The sequence below is a fragment of the Danio rerio genome, chromosome 14 (genome assembly GCF_052040795.2).
Source record: "Danio rerio strain M-AB ecotype USA chromosome 14, GRCz13ab, whole genome shotgun sequence".
Classification (NCBI taxonomy): Eukaryota; Metazoa; Chordata; class Actinopteri; order Cypriniformes; family Danionidae; genus Danio; species Danio rerio.
This window is the reverse complement of record NC_141034.1, coordinates 4,849,854-4,867,447: the sequence shown is the minus strand read 5'-3', so window position 1 is coordinate 4,867,447 and position 17,594 is coordinate 4,849,854. Positions and strand designations below refer to the sequence as shown.

Here is a 17,594-nt window from a genome sequence, read left to right as displayed (position 1 = left end):
GCCTGACCAATGAACAATGCCAGCAGCCAACAGGACTGAGGTGCAAAATAATAATTTCCCACGATTATTTCATTAGTTAGGGTTTATTTAAACTCGTTTCTGAAGAGATTCTTGTTAAAAATCATAAATTCTACTGTAATGTACATACCAGTAAAAGAGCAGCAAAGCCAGTTTATTGGCTAGAGCCAGCCAATGAGATGGGGCGTTTCTGTTTGTCAGCACACAGGGCAGCTCACGTTGTTGGAGGCCTCGAGCAATCAGAGGGTAAGTTATGATTTTTTAATAATTATCTATATGGTCAATACTGTTAGCTAAGCTAAGGACTGTGCTGGGTGCTTCTCTTGTTTGTTTCTTATATAAGAAAACAGTTATGAGTTATCTAGGAGCTGCTTTCAATCATGTTATATGGTTCTAAAGATACGATTCAACCCACATGAAATAAAAAGTTGTAATAGTATTTATAGTAAACAATATTACGTTTTTGAACCATACTAACTATAATAAACTGTATTATACTGTATATTTTGCAGTATCTACAACTTTGTTAATGAATGCAACAGCACTCTGTAGTATTCTCTTTCATAGTAGGATAATACACTAAAAGAAGATATTTTGAAGGGAAGACTGTTGGTTGCTGATACGTTCACAACATTAGTAGGAAAGTACAAAAAAAGAAGATATAATGTTGGTTGTTGGTTCACACTGACTTCCAGATTAGGAAAGAACAGAAAAGAAGATACTTTGAAGAATGTTGGTTGCTGGCACAAATTTTCTTCCATATTAGGAAAGAACACAAAGGAAGGTATTTTGAAGAATGCTGGTTGCTGGCACGAACTGACCTCCATAATAGGAAGATTCATTTTGCTCATACAAACTACAGTGAATTACTGGGCGACGATAAAACAAACCTTTATTTATTCTTTAATTAAAAAATACAGAAAGAGGAGGATTTGGATTTTGGAGTGTAAATCCAGTTTAACAGTCGGTTTACATTTCCTTTAAGAGTTTATTTGAAGTAAACATGTAAATGCATAAAAAAATGTGTATTTTCCTCCTCATGAACATTCATTGAAGTACAGAACAGGAGGGTTTAGAAACACCAGAAAGAAAAGCCACAATGTGAGATGAAATATATACATTATGAGTAACCATTTGTATATCACAAAGTACAGTAACTAAAGAGAATACAGTACAGCACATCATCATATGAGGGAAAATGGTTAAATGCAAAACGAACACTTCTCTAATTAGATGTGCTAAAACCAATTTAAATGCAAGCAAACAAGACAAACACTGCTTCATCTGCTTTCTTTTACTGGTTTTGCATGCGGCAAGTAACCTGGATTCAATTAAAAGCAACAAAATGTGCTTGAAGTTGTATAAAATGTCACTATACTACTAAAACATTTTAAAGTCGGAACATCTGATCACAGATCAGCCACCACAGCTTGTATTTATCAAATATGATGTCTAATCAATCTGTAAGGTCTCATTTAAACAGAGATAGATCCTTAAACAAAAGGTTTACCAAAAAAATGAAGGGCACACTTTACAATAATGTTCCATCAGTTAATGTATTCACTGACATCAACTCGAAATGAAAATATTTGTGCTGCATTCGTTTTCTATAGTTTGATTAATACATTATGGAAATCCAAAGATGTGCTTGTTAACATTCGTTAATGCGCTGTGAGTTAACTAACGATGAATGACTTTATGTTCTTTAACTAAAGTTTAAAACAATGAGTAAATACTGTAATAAATGCATTGTTTATTTAATTTTACTAAATACATTAACTTTAATAGAACCTTACTGCAGTGCTACCAATTCAAAACAACCTCAAAGTAAATTCCTGTGCAATAAAAAACGAGCATCATCAGTGAAAACAGATGTTTGGCTTGCAATTTTGACCTTCGGTATTTCCTGCTTAAAGGAACACTCCACTTTTTTATTTTACAAGTCTATTACATTTAAATAATTAAGTTTTACCATTTTTTATCTATTCAGCCGATCTCTTGGCTTGACAGAAGCACTTTTAGCTTAGCTTAGCATAATGCATTAAATCAGATTAGACCATTAGCATCTTTTTATTTTACAAGTCCATTACAGTTAAATAGTTGATTTTTACCATTTTTAATCTTTTCAGCCAATCTCTTGGTTTGACAGACGCACTTTTAGCTTAGCTTAGCATAATACATTGAATTGGATTAGACCATTAGCATCTTTTCATTTTGCAAGTCCATTAGTTAAATAGTTGATTTTTACAATTTTTAATCCAATCAGATGATCTCTTGGTTTGACAGAAGCACTTTTAGCTTAGCTTAGCATAATGCATTAAATCATATTAGACCATTAGCATCTTTTTTATTTTAGAAGTCCATTACAGTTAAATAATTGAGTTTTACCATTTTTAAACCATTCAGCTGATTTTTTTGGTCTGGCGGTAGCATTTTTACCTTAGCTTAGCATAATGCATTAAATCAAATTAGACCATTAGCATCTTTTTATTTTACAAGTCCATAACAGTTAAATAGTCGATTTTTACCATTTTTAATCCATTCAGCCGATCTCTGAGTCTGGTTGTAGTACTTTTAGCTTAGTTTAGCATAATGCATTGAATCAGATTAGACCATTAGCATGTCAATGATTTTACTATTTAAAGCTTGATGCAACATTGTTACCAAGTTAGGGACTATTTTCAAATGCAACTATGATACGTCAGCATAGTCCCTTGATTATTATGCCAGAATAAGAGTGTAGTTCCTAGCCTATTAGCAAAGAAAATAGCAACTTTTCATTTTTCATCTGTTTTAGTACATAATATGTCAAGAGAAGAGTCCAGTTTTAAATAGAAAAATGATCAAGACATTATTATTTTTATTTTTTTAAGCGAGATGCTAATGGTCTAATTTGATTTCATGATTTATGCTAAGCTAAGCTAAAAGTGTTCCTGCCATACCCCATGAAACTAAACCATTTACCTCTAGCTTAATAGTAAAATAATTCTATTTCCAAAAAAGGAAAGTGTTACTTTAAGTAGGTCTATTAAGTAGGCCACTGCACTTGAAATTTCAACCGGAAATAATTGACTATCCGGGTCATTTTTGAATATTATTTAGTGTTAAGCCTGAATCCATAAACACACACTTGACTATAGGAAGAACATTTAGGAATGTTCACATCATTTAGTGAAAAATAGATTTTTTTGGCAAGATGCTAATGGTCTAATCCGAGTCAATGATCTATGCTAAGCTAAAAGTGCTCCCGCTAGACCTAAAGACTGTCTAAATGCCCTCAAAAATTGTAAACCTCAACTCTTTAACTGTGGAGGAGTTGTGAAATGAAAAGATGCTAATGGTCTAATCCGATTTACCACATTATGCTAAGCCAAGCTAAAAGTGCTTCCGCCAGACCAAGAGATCAGCTGAATGGATTAAAAATGGTAAAACTTAACTATTTAACTGTAATGGACTTGAAATATGAAAAGATGCTAATGGTCTAATCTGATTCAATGCATTTTGCTTTGCTAAGCTAAAAGTGCTTCCGCAAGACCAATAGATCAGCTGAATGGATAACAATTGTGAAACTCAAGTATTTGCCAGTAATGGACTTGTAAAATGAAAAGATGGTAATGGTCTAATCCGATTCAATGCATTATGCTAAGCTAAAAGTCCTTCCGCCAGACCAAAAGATCAGCTGAATGGATTAAAAATGGTAAAACTCAACTATTTAACTCTAATGAACTTGTTAAATGAAAACATGCTAATGGTCCAATCCAATTCAATGCATTATGCTAAGCTAAAAGTGTTTCCGCCAGACTCAGAGAGCGGCTTAATGGATTAAAAATGGTAAAACTAAACTATTTAACTCTAATAAACTTGTAAAATGAAAACATGCTAATGGTCCAATCCAATTCAATGCATTATGCTAAGCTAAAATTGCTTTTGCAAGACTCAAGAGATTGGCTAAATGGATTAAAAATGGTAAAACTCAACTATTTAACTCTAATGAACTTGTAAAATATAAAGATGCTAATGGTCTAATCCAATTCAATGCATTATGCTAAGCTAAAAGTGCTTTTGCAAGTCTCAGAGATCGGCTTAATGGATTAAATATGGTAAAACTCAACTATTTAACTCTAATAAATTTGTAAAATGAAAACATGCTAATAGTCTAATCCAATTCAATGCATTATGCTAAGCTAAAAGTGCTTTTGCAAGACTCAGAGATTGGCTGAATGGATTAAAAATGGTAAAACTCTACTATTTAACTCTAATAAATTTGTAAAATGAAAACATGCTAATGGTCTAATCCAATTCAATGCATTATGCTAAGCTAAAATTGCTTTTGCAAGACTCAGAGATTGACTGAATGGATTAAAAATGGTAAAACTCAACTATTTAACTGTAATGGACTTGGATTTATAAAGGATTTCTCCCTCCAAAAAAAAAGTAGATTGTTCCTTTAAACTACAGTACAGATTTAATGACAGATGCACTTTCTCAGAATGAAAACAGGGAGTGTAACAGATTAGTTTTTTTTAATTAGTGATTCAAGGACTGTTGTAGCGTCATCCAAAACAGGAGACGTAAAGAAAGAAAGAGTGTATCTGACGATCCCTTTATACGCTGGCCTACAAATGAACCCCAAAGGCTTTCAACTGGAGTGGGTGAATATGGCACGACGTCTACCTGTTATGCTGGTGTAGACTTATAAACACATTAAGACTGCTGTGGTCCCCGAGGCCAGTCATCACTCATTCACATCAATGTTGTTGCGATTTCAGCCATTTATTAATCCATGTAGTCCTTCACGCTGAGCGTCGGTTCCACTAGCTGATTGTGGACGTGCATCAGGCCTGTAGGACAAGAAGATCCGTCAGTATGTTTAGGAAATCCAGCCCAGCCAAAGAGATATTAAACCCCCAGGAGAGACCAAAGCCCTTAAGAGCCGACAGATTGTGTGTATCAGAGGAAAGCACTTGTGATGGACATTCCAGACGGGGTTTAGATCTCGAATCTGCAGCCGTCTTCAGACAGATATTGACCCTGAGAGCAGCCAAACACTAAAACTGAAATAAAACCATGAGGAAGACGAAAAAAAAACGAAAAGCAAACAAACAGCTGCTGAGTTGGAGGAAAGAGACTAGATTGAGTGTATTGTTTAAAGAGGTCAGAGATGGTGGAAGAGTGTTTGCTGGTGATATTGTTGGAAAAATGTTGACACCAGGTTTAGAAGTTTTTATTATTTTTAAAATAAGCTAACCAAGCCTATTCGTATCTGATAAAAAAATACAGATAAATACACATAAATATTGTGAAAATTACATTTTAAAAGTCCCAAGAAGTGTGAATTTTATTTGATGTTTGACGTAATCTCAACTGAAAGATGAAGAGAGGGGCGGGACATAGTGTAGCCCCTCCCCTTTTATAATTACAATCTTTTCTACATACTTTATTCTTTAGTGTCATACACTACCTACAAAAGTCTTGTCACTATCCAAGTTTTAGGAACAGCAAATAATAGTAGATCATTTGGTATCAGAAATGGCTTATATGAAAGGCAAAGGCCTCTAGATTACGCTTATTTGACCAAAACAAAATATGATCATGCCTTGATTTTTATTTATTTAATTAGGACAGTAAGATTTGACTTAGCTTAGACAAAGGTCTTGTCACTTAACACTCATAATGTCCAGTATAGAATATAAAGTCTGCAGTGGAGACAGTATGAATATTGTGTCTGACTCAATCATGAGCTTGGAGGACTGCATCCATACATCTCTGCAATGACTCAAATCACTTATCATCTAAAATGGCAAAGAAAGTGTTCAATGCCTTCTCCATCTTACCCCAGACATGCTTAATAATGTTTCGGTTATTTTTTTTAATCGGTTATTTTTTTATAATAATAATAACAATATTATTTGTCATTTAACTGATACAATTAATCTGTTAAAATCGCACCCTTCGGTTAACAGTGAATCAGTTCTAAAAAAACAATTTTAAACGGTAAAATTTTTTACGTTTTTAAAATTAAAAAAATTAAATGTAACATTTTTAAAAATTTTAAACGGAAATTTTTTTTTTACCTGTTATTAAAATAATAATAATAATAATATTTTTAATCATTTAACTGATACCGTTAATTGGTTAAAAACACACCCTTCAATTAACGGTGAATCTGTCTTAAAAATAATAATAATTTTTAAAAAATTGTTTAACTGATACCGTATTCGATTAAAAACGCACTCTTCGGTTAACTGTGAATTGGTTATTAAAAAATTTTATCGGTTATTTTTTTTATCGGCTATTTTAAAAAAATGAATAAATAATAATATTTTTTACTCGTTTAACTGATACCGTTAATCGGTTTAAAAAAAACACCCCATACAGTTAACCGTGAATTGGTTATTAAAAAATTTAATTGGTTATTTTTTTTAATTGGTTATTAAAAAAATAAATAATAATTTTTTTTATTGTTTAACTGATACCGTTAATCGGTTAAAAACACACCATACGTTTAACTATGAATCGGTTATTAAAAAATAAAATTGGTTATTTTTTTCCTTCGGTTATCAAAAAAAATTATAATAATAATTTTTTATTGTTTAACTGATACCTTTAATCAGTTAAAAACACACCCTTCGGTTAACAGTGAATCGGTTATTATCAGCATCCCTATAAGCAATGTGTTAAAATGATCAATTTAAAGATGGTGGGTTTCACATATGGCCCAAAAGTACACCTTAACTTTACAGTCACAAAACGTAATATAAAGCAAATCTTCCTAAAGTTTGCAAAAAATAAATAAATTAAAATAAAAATTGCTAATTCAAATTAGTTGCATTTTCATCAAGTTGTAAGAGCAGCTGACTGTAGTATTGGTAACCTAGCAACCAACAGTAAACAAGCATAATGGAGCCACATGGGTGTAACGTTATCTACATCAGAGTTTGTTTGTCAAGCCTAAAAATAATAATGCAATAAATAATGTAGTATGCTTAAGTTTTACTACAGTAAACTGGTGTACTGTAACATTTATAGTTGAAGAAAATAGAGCAGTATTGGGTAATTTATTTTTATTACTATAGTTGTTCCCACACAAAAAGTCCAATATATTCATTCATTCACTGCATGTAAACAAGAACAAAAACCTCCTCTGGGATTTACCCAGCATCAAAACGGTCAACGTCTCACTAATTAAATTCCTGTAGAATTGTACATTTTAAGTTTAACATGTTACTGGTTTACCTCTGACCGTGTGTTTTAATAAAAGGACTGTTTGCTGGTGCTTTACTCTTCAAGCAATCTGCTTTTAGAGAAGGGCAACTTTCCATCTACTCAAGTCAAAGATTTGCCCCTTGGGCAGGCAAGTCCTCGGTTACATACCTTTAAAATACTTCACTGTTTTGACCCTGAGCTCCAGCGTTGCATCTTCATCGCAAATAAAAATGGTCCGTGGATGCTGCTGGAAGGCAGAGACCGTCCACATGTGGTTCACCCCCTCCTCGATGGCTTTATACAGGGCAAAGGCCTTGTGAGCCCCTGTGATCAGAATCATCACCTGAAAATGAAGCGCAAAAAGTTTAGTAAGGTGTTAACATAATCTATTTAAATATGATGGCTTTCACATGTGGTCCAAGACTAGCTTAACATTACAGTCATTAATGAAAGCACATGAAGCACATCTTTACAAAGTTTGCAAAAAAAAGAAAAAGAAAATCCCTAATTCAAACGAGTTCCATCTAGTTGTAAGAGCCGCTGACTGTAGTATTGGTTACCAAGCAAACAAAAAAAACAAGGCAAGCACAATTCAAATTAGATGTATTTCCATCAGATTATAAAAGCAGATGACTGTAGTATTGGTTACCTAGCAACCAAAAGTAAACAAGGCAAGCACAATTAAAACTAGTTTAAATTTCCATCGGATTAAAAGCAGCTGACTATAGTATTGGTTACCTAGCAACCAAAGGCAAACAAGGCAAGCATGATTCAAATTAGTTGCGTTTCTGTCAAGATGTAAGAGCAGCTAACTGTAGTATTGGTAACCTAGCAACCAAAAGTAAACAAAGCAAGCATAATTCTAAATAGTTGCGTTACCATCAGATTGTAAAAGCAGCTGACAGTAGTATTGGTAACCTAGTAAACAAAAGCTAACAAGCATAAGGATGCCACGTTGGTGTAACGTTCGTAACGTCAAGTAAAAAAACTGGGAAAAATGATTTCTTCCCATATGAAAAAAAAAATACTATAGTAATTTAATTAGTACATGATGTTTGAACCATACTATAGTGAAGTGTATATTAGTATTTACAACACTACAGCATAGTGTAATATTAGTGATAAATAGCATACTTAAATATTTACTAAACCGTGGTGTAGTGTAATGTATAGTAGTAGTTGTAGAAAACAGTATTGGGTAATTTGTTTATTATACTATAGTTGTTCCCATATGGAAGTGCAATATAGTCACATCTATGTAAAAGATTGAAATGTATTGTGTGTGTGTGTCTCTCTCTCTCTCTCTCTCTCTCTCTCTCTCTCTCTCTCTCTCACACACACACACACACACATATATATGTGTGTGTGTGTGTGTGTGTGTGTGTGTGTGTGTGTGTGTGTGTGTGTGTGTGTGTGTGTGTGTGTGTGTGTGTGTGTGTGTGTGTGTGTGTGTGTGTGTGTGTGAGAGAGAGAGAGAGACACACAATACATTTCATGTTTCATGTTATTTAGGCCTACAAAATATTATACATGACATGAAATTTGACTCGTATGCATAAAAAAAGTGTAAAAATAAATAAATAAAGAAGCCATAATCAAATATTTTAATATTTTTACATATATTTAAATAGATGGAATTGTAATTATTATCCATATATTAATTCAACTTTAGTATTATTCAAAAACACTAGTATAGAATCACTATAGTAGTTACATTTAGCCCATTTGAAATACACATTTAGAATTAAAATCTTTAAAAAAATATATATTTACTATTGATAAAATTTGAGAGATGCTCCCTGCTGGGAATAATAATAATAATAATAATAATAATAATAATAATAATATGATGATGATGATGATGATGATGATGATGATGTAGATGATGTTGATGGTGATAATCAGGTGATGTCTGTTATCCTGTTGGTTAAAGTATTCAGGTATGTTTATGTACTCGTCCCTATTTTCCAGCACAATCATTCTCTCACTGAGCCTCATGTTCTGTTTAGTGGTGATAATGCTTTGACAAAGCAATCATTTGTTACTGTTTAACAGATTATTATGTTCATGAGTTGCAGATGACAAAAAGTTCCAAAACAAAAGCGCGTCTGACTAGGACAGAATGGAAGAGACTCGTTTCACAATGGACACCATTGAAACTCAAGTGCAAGACAAGTCCATTCCAGTCCACCTTCCTGTCAAACTCCAGCTTCAGCAACATTTATATGGAAAAAAAGAAAACGTAAACTACAAATAAATTCCACATTTATTCATTAATTTTCTTTCAGCTTTAGTCCCTTATTTATCAGGGGTCGCCACAGTAGAATGAACTGCCAACTTATCCAGCATATGTTTTACGTGGCGGATGCCCAGCCGGGGCTCGAACCAGCATCCTTCTTGCTGTGAGATGACAGTGCTAACCACTGAGCCACCATGCCACCTATTCCATATTTAATTCACTCAAAATATAACTTGAAGTGTTACTTTCAGGGTCCTTAAACGTTATCCAAAGTCAAATTTAAGCATTTTTAGGTACTTTTCTGGTGTATTTTCAAACTTTTCCAGCACTTTAAAACTGTGGTACATTAAATGTTTACATACTACCGCATCATACTGTATGAGATGTTGTTTGTTATAGTATTTTACAATGTAGTATTGTAGTATTGTAGGGGAAAATGTTGATATCAAGACCCTTATAAGGACCCTTGAAATACTGTAATTTGTAATAATGTCATTTACTTGAAAGTGACATCTTTCATCTCAAATTTATCCAATGGGTTGCGGCTGGAAGGGCATCCGCTGCATAAATCATGTGCTGGATAAGTTGGCGGTTCATTCCGCTGTGGCGAACCCGGTGTAATAAAGATACTAAGCCGAAAAGAAGATGAATGAATGAATAATAAATATTCAATTATTTATTTATTATTTATCTAAAAATCTAAACTCTACTTTTAAACAGCTGATATGAAAACCAGTTTATCAGAAACTAATATATGTGTATTTTAGGGTTTATATGCTACACAAGTTATGCAACAAAAATATATTTTATTTATTTATTTATTTTATTTAGGAATTTCTAATTAAGACAACTTCAGGGATAACAATGTAGACAAAGAGAGAAAACAATAGTGAATAAAACCGTACTGTGGTAAAAAGAAGCCCTATGTTAACAGTGTCCAGAAGTGCCGTTGACATCTCTGGGCTCGGAAGGGGTCTGGGGTGGCCCATCACACAGTGGAAACATGTACTGTGGTCAGATGAATCAGTATTTCAGGTATTTTTTGGGAGAAGTGGATGCTGTGTGCTTCAGACCAAAGAGGAAAAGTTACCAGCAACAAATCCAAAAGCCAGGGTATGTCATTCCATGGGGTTGTGTCAGTGACCCTTGGCAAAGGTTACTTGCACTTCTGTGATGGCACTCTTACTGCTGAATACAGGTAGAGATTTTGGAGCACAATATGCTGCCTTCTTTTCCAGGGAAGCCCATGTGTATTTCAACAATATAATGCAAAACTACATTCTGCACACAATACAAAATCCTGGCTGTAGAGGTAGAGGATACAGGTACTTGACTGGCCTGCCTGCAGTCCTGACATGTCTCCAATAGAGAATGTGTGGTGCATTTTAAAGCACAAAAGAAGCAACAACAAAGACCCTGTACATTTGCCCACCTTAAGACTTGTTTTAAGAAAGAATGGGACAAAACTACAGCTGAAACACTTCATCACTTAGTGTCTTCAGTCCCTAAACATCTTTTAAGTGTTGTGAAAAGGTTTAGCAACATTACAAAGTGGTAAATGCTTTACTTTTTTTAAATGTGTTGCAAGAACCAAAACTGGAGCGTATTTGAAAAATAAAAAAGAAACTAGCTATAAATTAAATGTTATATAAATAAAGTAAATAAACGTTTTCGTTCCTTAATACCTGAACTAAAGATGATCAGCAATACTTTTATTTACCTCTCTGGCATCCATCACTGTTCCTACTCCAACTGTTAGAGTCATGGTGGGCACTTTGGAAAGATCGTTTCCAAAGAAGCGTGCATTGGCTACTATAGTGTCCTTGGCCAGCGTCTTCACTCGGGTCCTGGACACGAGACTGGAGCCAGGCTCATTAAAGGCGATGTGCCCATCTGGACCAATGCCTAAAAAAAAAAATTGTGATTTATATTGATGAGGAACAGAAACAAATGTGTGATGATTCTAAATATAATAGTACTTGGGCAGCAAAGCAAGAAATGCAAATCACAGAACAAATGAAAAATTAATTAAATGTATTTATTCGTTCATTTTCCTTAGGCTTAGTTCCTCATTTATCAGTGGTCGCCACAGCGAAATGAACCACCAACTATTCCTGCATATGTTTTATAAACATGCTCTTCCTGCTGCAACCCAGTACTGTAAAATATACACACACACACACACACACACACACACACACACACACACACACACACACACACACACACACACACACACACACACACACACACACACACACACACACACACACACAAACCCTACGGTCAATTTAGTTCATCCAATTCACTTATAGTGCATGTGTTTGGACTGTGGAGGAAACCGGAGCACCCAGAGGAAACCCATGCCAACACGAAGAGAGCATGCAAACTCCACACAGAAATGCCAACTGGCCCAACCTTCTTTCTGTGAGGTGCAAGTGTTGACCACTAACCCTCTATGCCACCCCAACTGTATATTTGTGTGTGTGTGTGTGTGTGTGTGTGTGTGTGTGTGTGTGTGTGTGTGTGTGTGTGTGTGTGTGTGTGTGTGTGTGTGTATTTTATATATTTTTTAGAACAGTAATAAAAATTCGGGTTGCAGAATGCATTATATACATTATGTCAAGGAATATATTTTTGTAGTAAAATGAAAAATAATTTACATTACATTTAAAACTTATAGAACTGTAAAAGTTATTTTCTATTATTTAGCCTATAGCCTTTTCATTTGAATCAGTGTTTAATTATTAAGCGAACCTAAAATTATTAAAAATGCATAATTAATTGGAATAAAATTGTGATAAATAAAATATTACATGCAAAACATACAGTTAAAGGCAAAAATATTACAAGTTATTAAGTAATTAATTATTTTGAAGTGCTGTTCAGTGAAGAGAAACAACTTTTTCAACGTTTTTAACATAATATTTTTAATAACTCACTTATTGTCTTTGCCATGAAGAATGTACATAATATTTAACCGGTTTTGCAAAATTTTCAGCTTAAAGCTAAATTCGCTATGTTATTTATGATCAGGCAAGTTACTTAAGGTGCTAACAATATTGACCTTAAAAAAAAAGTATATACATATAATAATATTTTATATTTCAATATATATATATATATATATATATATATATATATATATATATATATATATATATATATATATATATATATATATATATATAAAAGAGTAATGCAAGACAAATGTCCTTGATCTGACAAACATCGCTTGGAAAATATTTGAAAATGTAAGTTTTACATGAGGGCTAACAATTCATCCTTTAACTAATATAACATGCAACATAAATAACTTTAACAATTTCAAAAAGCACATTTAAAAAAACATACTTAAATTAAAATAAACAAATGACAACTCATTAAAAAGGGTCCCATTATGCCCCAGTTTACAAGATGTAAAATAAGTCTCTGACGTCCCAAGAGTGCGTAAGTGAAGTCTCAGCTCAAAATACCACACAAATGATGTTTTACAACTCTCTTAAAACTGACCCTTTTAGACTTTGATTCTAATTGCGTCGCTTTAAATTCGAATGAGACTGTGCTCTTTTTAAAAGAGGGCGGAGCTACAAATGTCTGTGTGTCAGCATAGTGGCAGATTCAAAGAGAAGATGAACACCCTATGCCAGTGAGTACAAGATCGTCCCTAGTGGGTGGGGCTTTCCCTCTCTGATGACACGTACAAAAGAGGAATGTCAATCAAAGTGTTTCTGCAGACTGTTTATATCAAGTGTGATTATAAAAATACAATTAATCAATTTTCACCATTTGAAGCTGGTTATATTCTGTTGCCACACAACTGTGCTTAATTAAAACTCCTTATAAAATAAAATTTGCATAATAGGTCCCCTTTAAAATAATATTGCTGAATTGGACCAGACTCACTGATAAAGATATAATCAATCTTTGCTAACAGTTTAAGACTCGACTATGCAGACAAAAAAACCGACCTTTGAGTTTGGAGTTGAGTATTCAATCCCCATTAAAGCTTTTGGAATCTCTCTTATTGACAAAAGGTGTTATTGCACCAGCGAAACTGCTTAGAAAGACAGTGTTGTGTGTACAAATGAAGATATGCATCACCACGCACTGTTACAAACGTCTCTTGATTATTCTGTTGTCTGATAAACCAAAATTTGGGGTCAAATTTATTGAACCTACCTCCCACAAAGAGCTCGATGCCTCCAGCAGCACTGATCTTCTGCTCGAAGGACTCGCACTCGGTCTGCAGGTTGCTGGCGTTGCCGTCCAGTATATGAGTGTTTTGGGGTTCAATGTCGATGTGCTTGAAGAAGTTATTCCACATGTAGGAGTGATAGCTCTCTGGATGATCTCTGGGCAGACCTAAAGAAAAGAGCAAAATAAGCAAGAATTAATTGTCACAAGTAAAAAAAAAAAAACACTCTTTTTTTTGGAAATAGGCTAGAGTTAAACTGTTGAGTTTTACCATTTTTTAAACCATTCAGCTGATCTGCAAGTCCGGTGGGACACTTTTAGCACCATTGAATCGGATTAGACCATTAGCATCTCTCTCTAAAAATAAATAAAAGAGGTTTCTATAATTTTCCTATTTAAAGCTTGTCTGTTCTGTAGTTACATCGTGTTCAAAGACTAAAAGTAAATTATTCTTTTTTTGTGAGATGCTAATGGTCTAATCTGATTTTATTTTAAAAATGTTTTCTCATTTGAATGTATAGTTTATTTTATTTTTTATTTTATTTGAATTAGTTAATTTGATATTTTTTATATTTTTTATTTTATTAAAAAAATTATTTTATATTTTTCAGTTTATTTGATATTTCTTATATTCTATATTTTCTTCTATTTTAAATGTTTTTATTTAATTTTTTTGTATTCGATATTTTTTATTTTATTTTAAATGTTTTATTTTATATTTTACAGTTTATTTGATATGGTTTATACTTTATATATTTTTTTATTTAAAATTTTTTTTTTATATTTTTCAGTTCATTTGATTTTTTTAATATTCTATATTTAATATTTTATTTAAAATGTTTTTATTTTATATTTTACAGTTTAGTTGATATGTTTTATGTTCTATATATTTTCTTATATTTTATAGTTTATTTTATGTTTTATTTTAAATCAGATTTTTTACATTCATTAATTTATTTATAGTTTATTTTAGTTTTAGGTTTTTTATGAGATTTTTTTTTATTTTACTTTATGAATTTTTATGTTATTTTATATTTCATATTTTATTTAATATTTTATATTATTTTATTTTATCGTTCAGCAACCTGCAAACAAAAAATTATCCATACAGCTGATATTTTTCTGTTCATTTTTGCGTCACTTTTTGAACTTTAATCTAAAATTGAATAGTTTTTTGTCTCATAATAATATATTCAATAAACATTATTGGGTTCAGTAATTGCAGTTTTCATCAAGTAATTGAACTTAAGTAAAAACACTAAATTAAAGCAAAGAGATCTCATGAGAACAACTTTATAACTGTGTTGAATTGAGTAATTACCTTAACGATAATCAGGTTTTGGAGGGAGACATATTTTTAACATCATAAAACTGTCAAAAAAAATGTATTATTATTATTATTACATGTTTTTAGAGTTAGACTACAAAGCTCAGGAGTGTAAATGTTTTTCAGCATGGTTTTATGCGTGTCAGAATCACAGAGACTCTATACTTCCCTCAGCACTTCCCATGAGAAGCTTCAGACTGATTCACACTCACCCACATACTCGTCCATGTTAAAGGTCTTCACATATTTAAAGGACAGGTCTCCGCTTTTGTGATACTCAATCAGTTTCCTATAGCAGCCAAGAGGTGTGCTACCTGAAAACAATCACATGTAATATAATATTCAGAATCCTTAAGAAGTAACCAAATTTAAGTCATTTCAGCATGCAATAGTAGCTAATTTTATACATCAGGAATGAAAAGGATTGTGAATTTTAAGGAAATATTACCGCATGAAGCAATACCACACGAAAAAAATACTATAGTACTTTTAAACCATAGTAAAGTGTAGTATACTGTGTAAAGTATTTACAACTCTTTTTTTTCAATGAATGATAAGGAATACTGTAGTATTAACTAAAGTGAACTGATAAACCATAATAAATCCTGTCGTATACTTTAGTTTTTACTACAGTAAACTGTGGTGTACTGTAATATATATAAAGTAGTTGTAGAAAACTATTGTATAATAGAATTTCCACAACAGATTAATTCAAGTACTGTAATCTAACATTGTTCAAAAACATTCTAATGTTTACTTTAAATGATCATAGTAAATATTTGAAATTATTATAGTAAATACTAGAAAAAAAAGTAGGTTTTTTTTATTTGGGATGCCTTAAAAAGCAAAATAAGGTGTATTTGTAAAGTAAATTTAGCTTTCGTGTTCACTTTCCTAACAAAGCAGGGTAAAATGCTGACTTTACACGTTCAATTTACCTGTTGGAAGTCCTAAAGTGAAGTAGCGGTCAGCACTGGGTTTGAACTGGATGATCCGGTTGCGGATGTACTTTGCAGCCCATTCGCTGGCCAGATCATAGTCATCCAGAATCACAAGTCTCATGACTTTTCACTGATAGCAGGACACCGTGCAGCCTGAAGACTAAAAATAAAGACATGCCAATACTTTATTGAACAACTCTGACCATGCCAAATCCAGAAAGGAGCAGAAAATGCACATTTACTTTAATAAATATGCTCAAATAACACGTAACGTTACAGCACATAATCACATACAATCATCTCACTGTTTGTTTATGAGCTGACATCAAATAACATGAAACGGAACTGCATTATTTACAGCCTGCCGCGTTCATAAACACTCGAAGACGTCGAGCAGTGATTCTGCATGTATAATGAGTAATAAAATCGTTCACTTACTGTAATAAAACGCAGGATCTCAGCCACGAGCGGGTTGGGTGAATGGGTGCAAGTTTTCTTTGAAAACACTGGTCATGTGATCGGGTTCCGGTCATGTGCGCTGACGACAGACTTCCGGGTTGTAACATCTGCCCATGTATGGAGGACCGACAAGGCTTTTCAGTGATATGAAATGAGCAGTGTGCTGCTGTATGAATGAAATTCTGCAATGTAGCATATATATAACAGTGAAAATGTGTACATTAAGACACACTAGTCTTAATGGTGTAGTGTGTGTTGCTCAATAAATAACATGGTACTGATTATTTGACATACGTCATACTGCATTACTATATCTATCTATCTATCTATCTATCTATCTATCTATCTATCTATCTATCTATCTATCTATCTATCTATCTATCTATCTATCTATCTGTCTGTCTGTCTGTCTGTCTGTCTGTCTGTCTGTCTGTCTATCTGTCTATTTTTCTGACTCTCTCTCTGTCCATCCATCCATCCATCCATCCATCCATCCATCCATCCATCCATCCATCCATCCATCCATCCATCCATCTATCTATCTATCTATCTATCTATCTATCTATCTATCTATCTATCTATCTATCTATCTATCTATCTATCTATCTATCTATCTATCTATCTATCTATCTATCTATCCGTCTGTCTACCATATGTTGTCTGTCTGTGTATTTGCAGTTGTTCAGTTTTCTTCCAGGCGTTTAATTTCCGTGTGTTTCGCCATGACTGACCTTGCAGGAGGACCCCAGTGGGACAGACGAAGAGAGAGAGAGAGAGAGAGAGAGAGAGAGAGAGAGAGAGAGAGAGAGAGAGAGAGGAACTGAAGGCGTCGGATTGAGGGATGAGAGAAACTGATTCATTTGAGAGAATCGGTTCGTTCGTACTGATCGTTTCAAATTGATCCGATTCGTTTGGGACTTCACTGTGCAGTGTTCGCCTAAAAATAAAAATAAACAAAGGTGAACGTATTATGCTTTAAAATGTGTTATTTTGTATTTTGTAGCTACACTTTGATCCTTAAATAGATTTTTTTAAATATATTTTATTAAATGAATCTCGTTCTAAACATGCCTGAAAATATAATTTTATATTTGTATATTGTTGCACTGCTTGGTGGTTCATTCCACTGTGGTGACCCCAGATTAATAAAAGGCACGAAGCCGAAAAGAAAATAAATGAATGAATGAATGAATGAATATTGTTATAC

At 33.1% G+C, this 17,594-nt stretch overlaps 2 protein-coding genes across 11 annotated transcripts in view; both read right to left on the bottom strand.

Moving 5' to 3' along the window:
• LOC147833832 (uncharacterized) overlaps positions 1–17,594 on the bottom strand; it is an 863,518-nt gene that overhangs the window by 45,213 nt on the left and 800,711 nt on the right. The window lies entirely within an intron of this gene.
• gnpda2 (glucosamine-6-phosphate deaminase 2) lies at positions 894–16,427 on the bottom strand. 9 transcript variants are annotated; one of them, XR_015507088.1, is made up of 8 exons: positions 16,234–16,427; positions 15,926–16,088; positions 15,200–15,301; positions 13,646–13,828; positions 11,184–11,368; positions 7,393–7,567; positions 3,870–4,859; positions 894–3,736 (listed from the first exon to the last, which is right to left on the bottom strand). XR_015507088.1 is itself a non-coding variant. In XM_087281209.1 (7 exons), exons 2-7 carry the CDS (start codon positions 16,047–16,049, stop codon positions 4,795–4,797), a joined length of 834 nt encoding a protein of 277 aa, XP_087137335.1. In that variant the 5' UTR covers positions 16,050–16,088; positions 16,234–16,427; the 3' UTR covers positions 894–4,794. The 9 variants fall into 9 exon arrangements, 2 of the variants coding, with proteins under 2 accessions (XP_087137335.1, XP_087137334.1); XR_015507086.1 differs by having other exon boundaries at positions 894–4,032; positions 4,298–4,859; XR_015507087.1 differs by having other exon boundaries at positions 894–4,068; positions 4,338–4,859.

Excerpts from the sequence above, each read along its gene's own strand:
- gnpda2 (XM_087281209.1), bottom strand. The coding sequence starts at position 16,049 with ATGAGACTTGTGATTCTGGATGACTATGATCTGGCCAGCGAATGGGCT. Across the intron at positions 11,369-13,645 it reads CATCGAGCTCTTTGTGGGAG|GCATTGGTCCAGATGGGCAC; the intron begins GTAGGTTCAATA and ends TTTTTTTTTTAG. Across the intron at positions 7,568-11,183 it reads CAGTGATGGATGCCAGAGAG|GTGATGATTCTGATCACAGG; the intron begins GTAAATAAAAGT and ends CTTCATTTTCAG.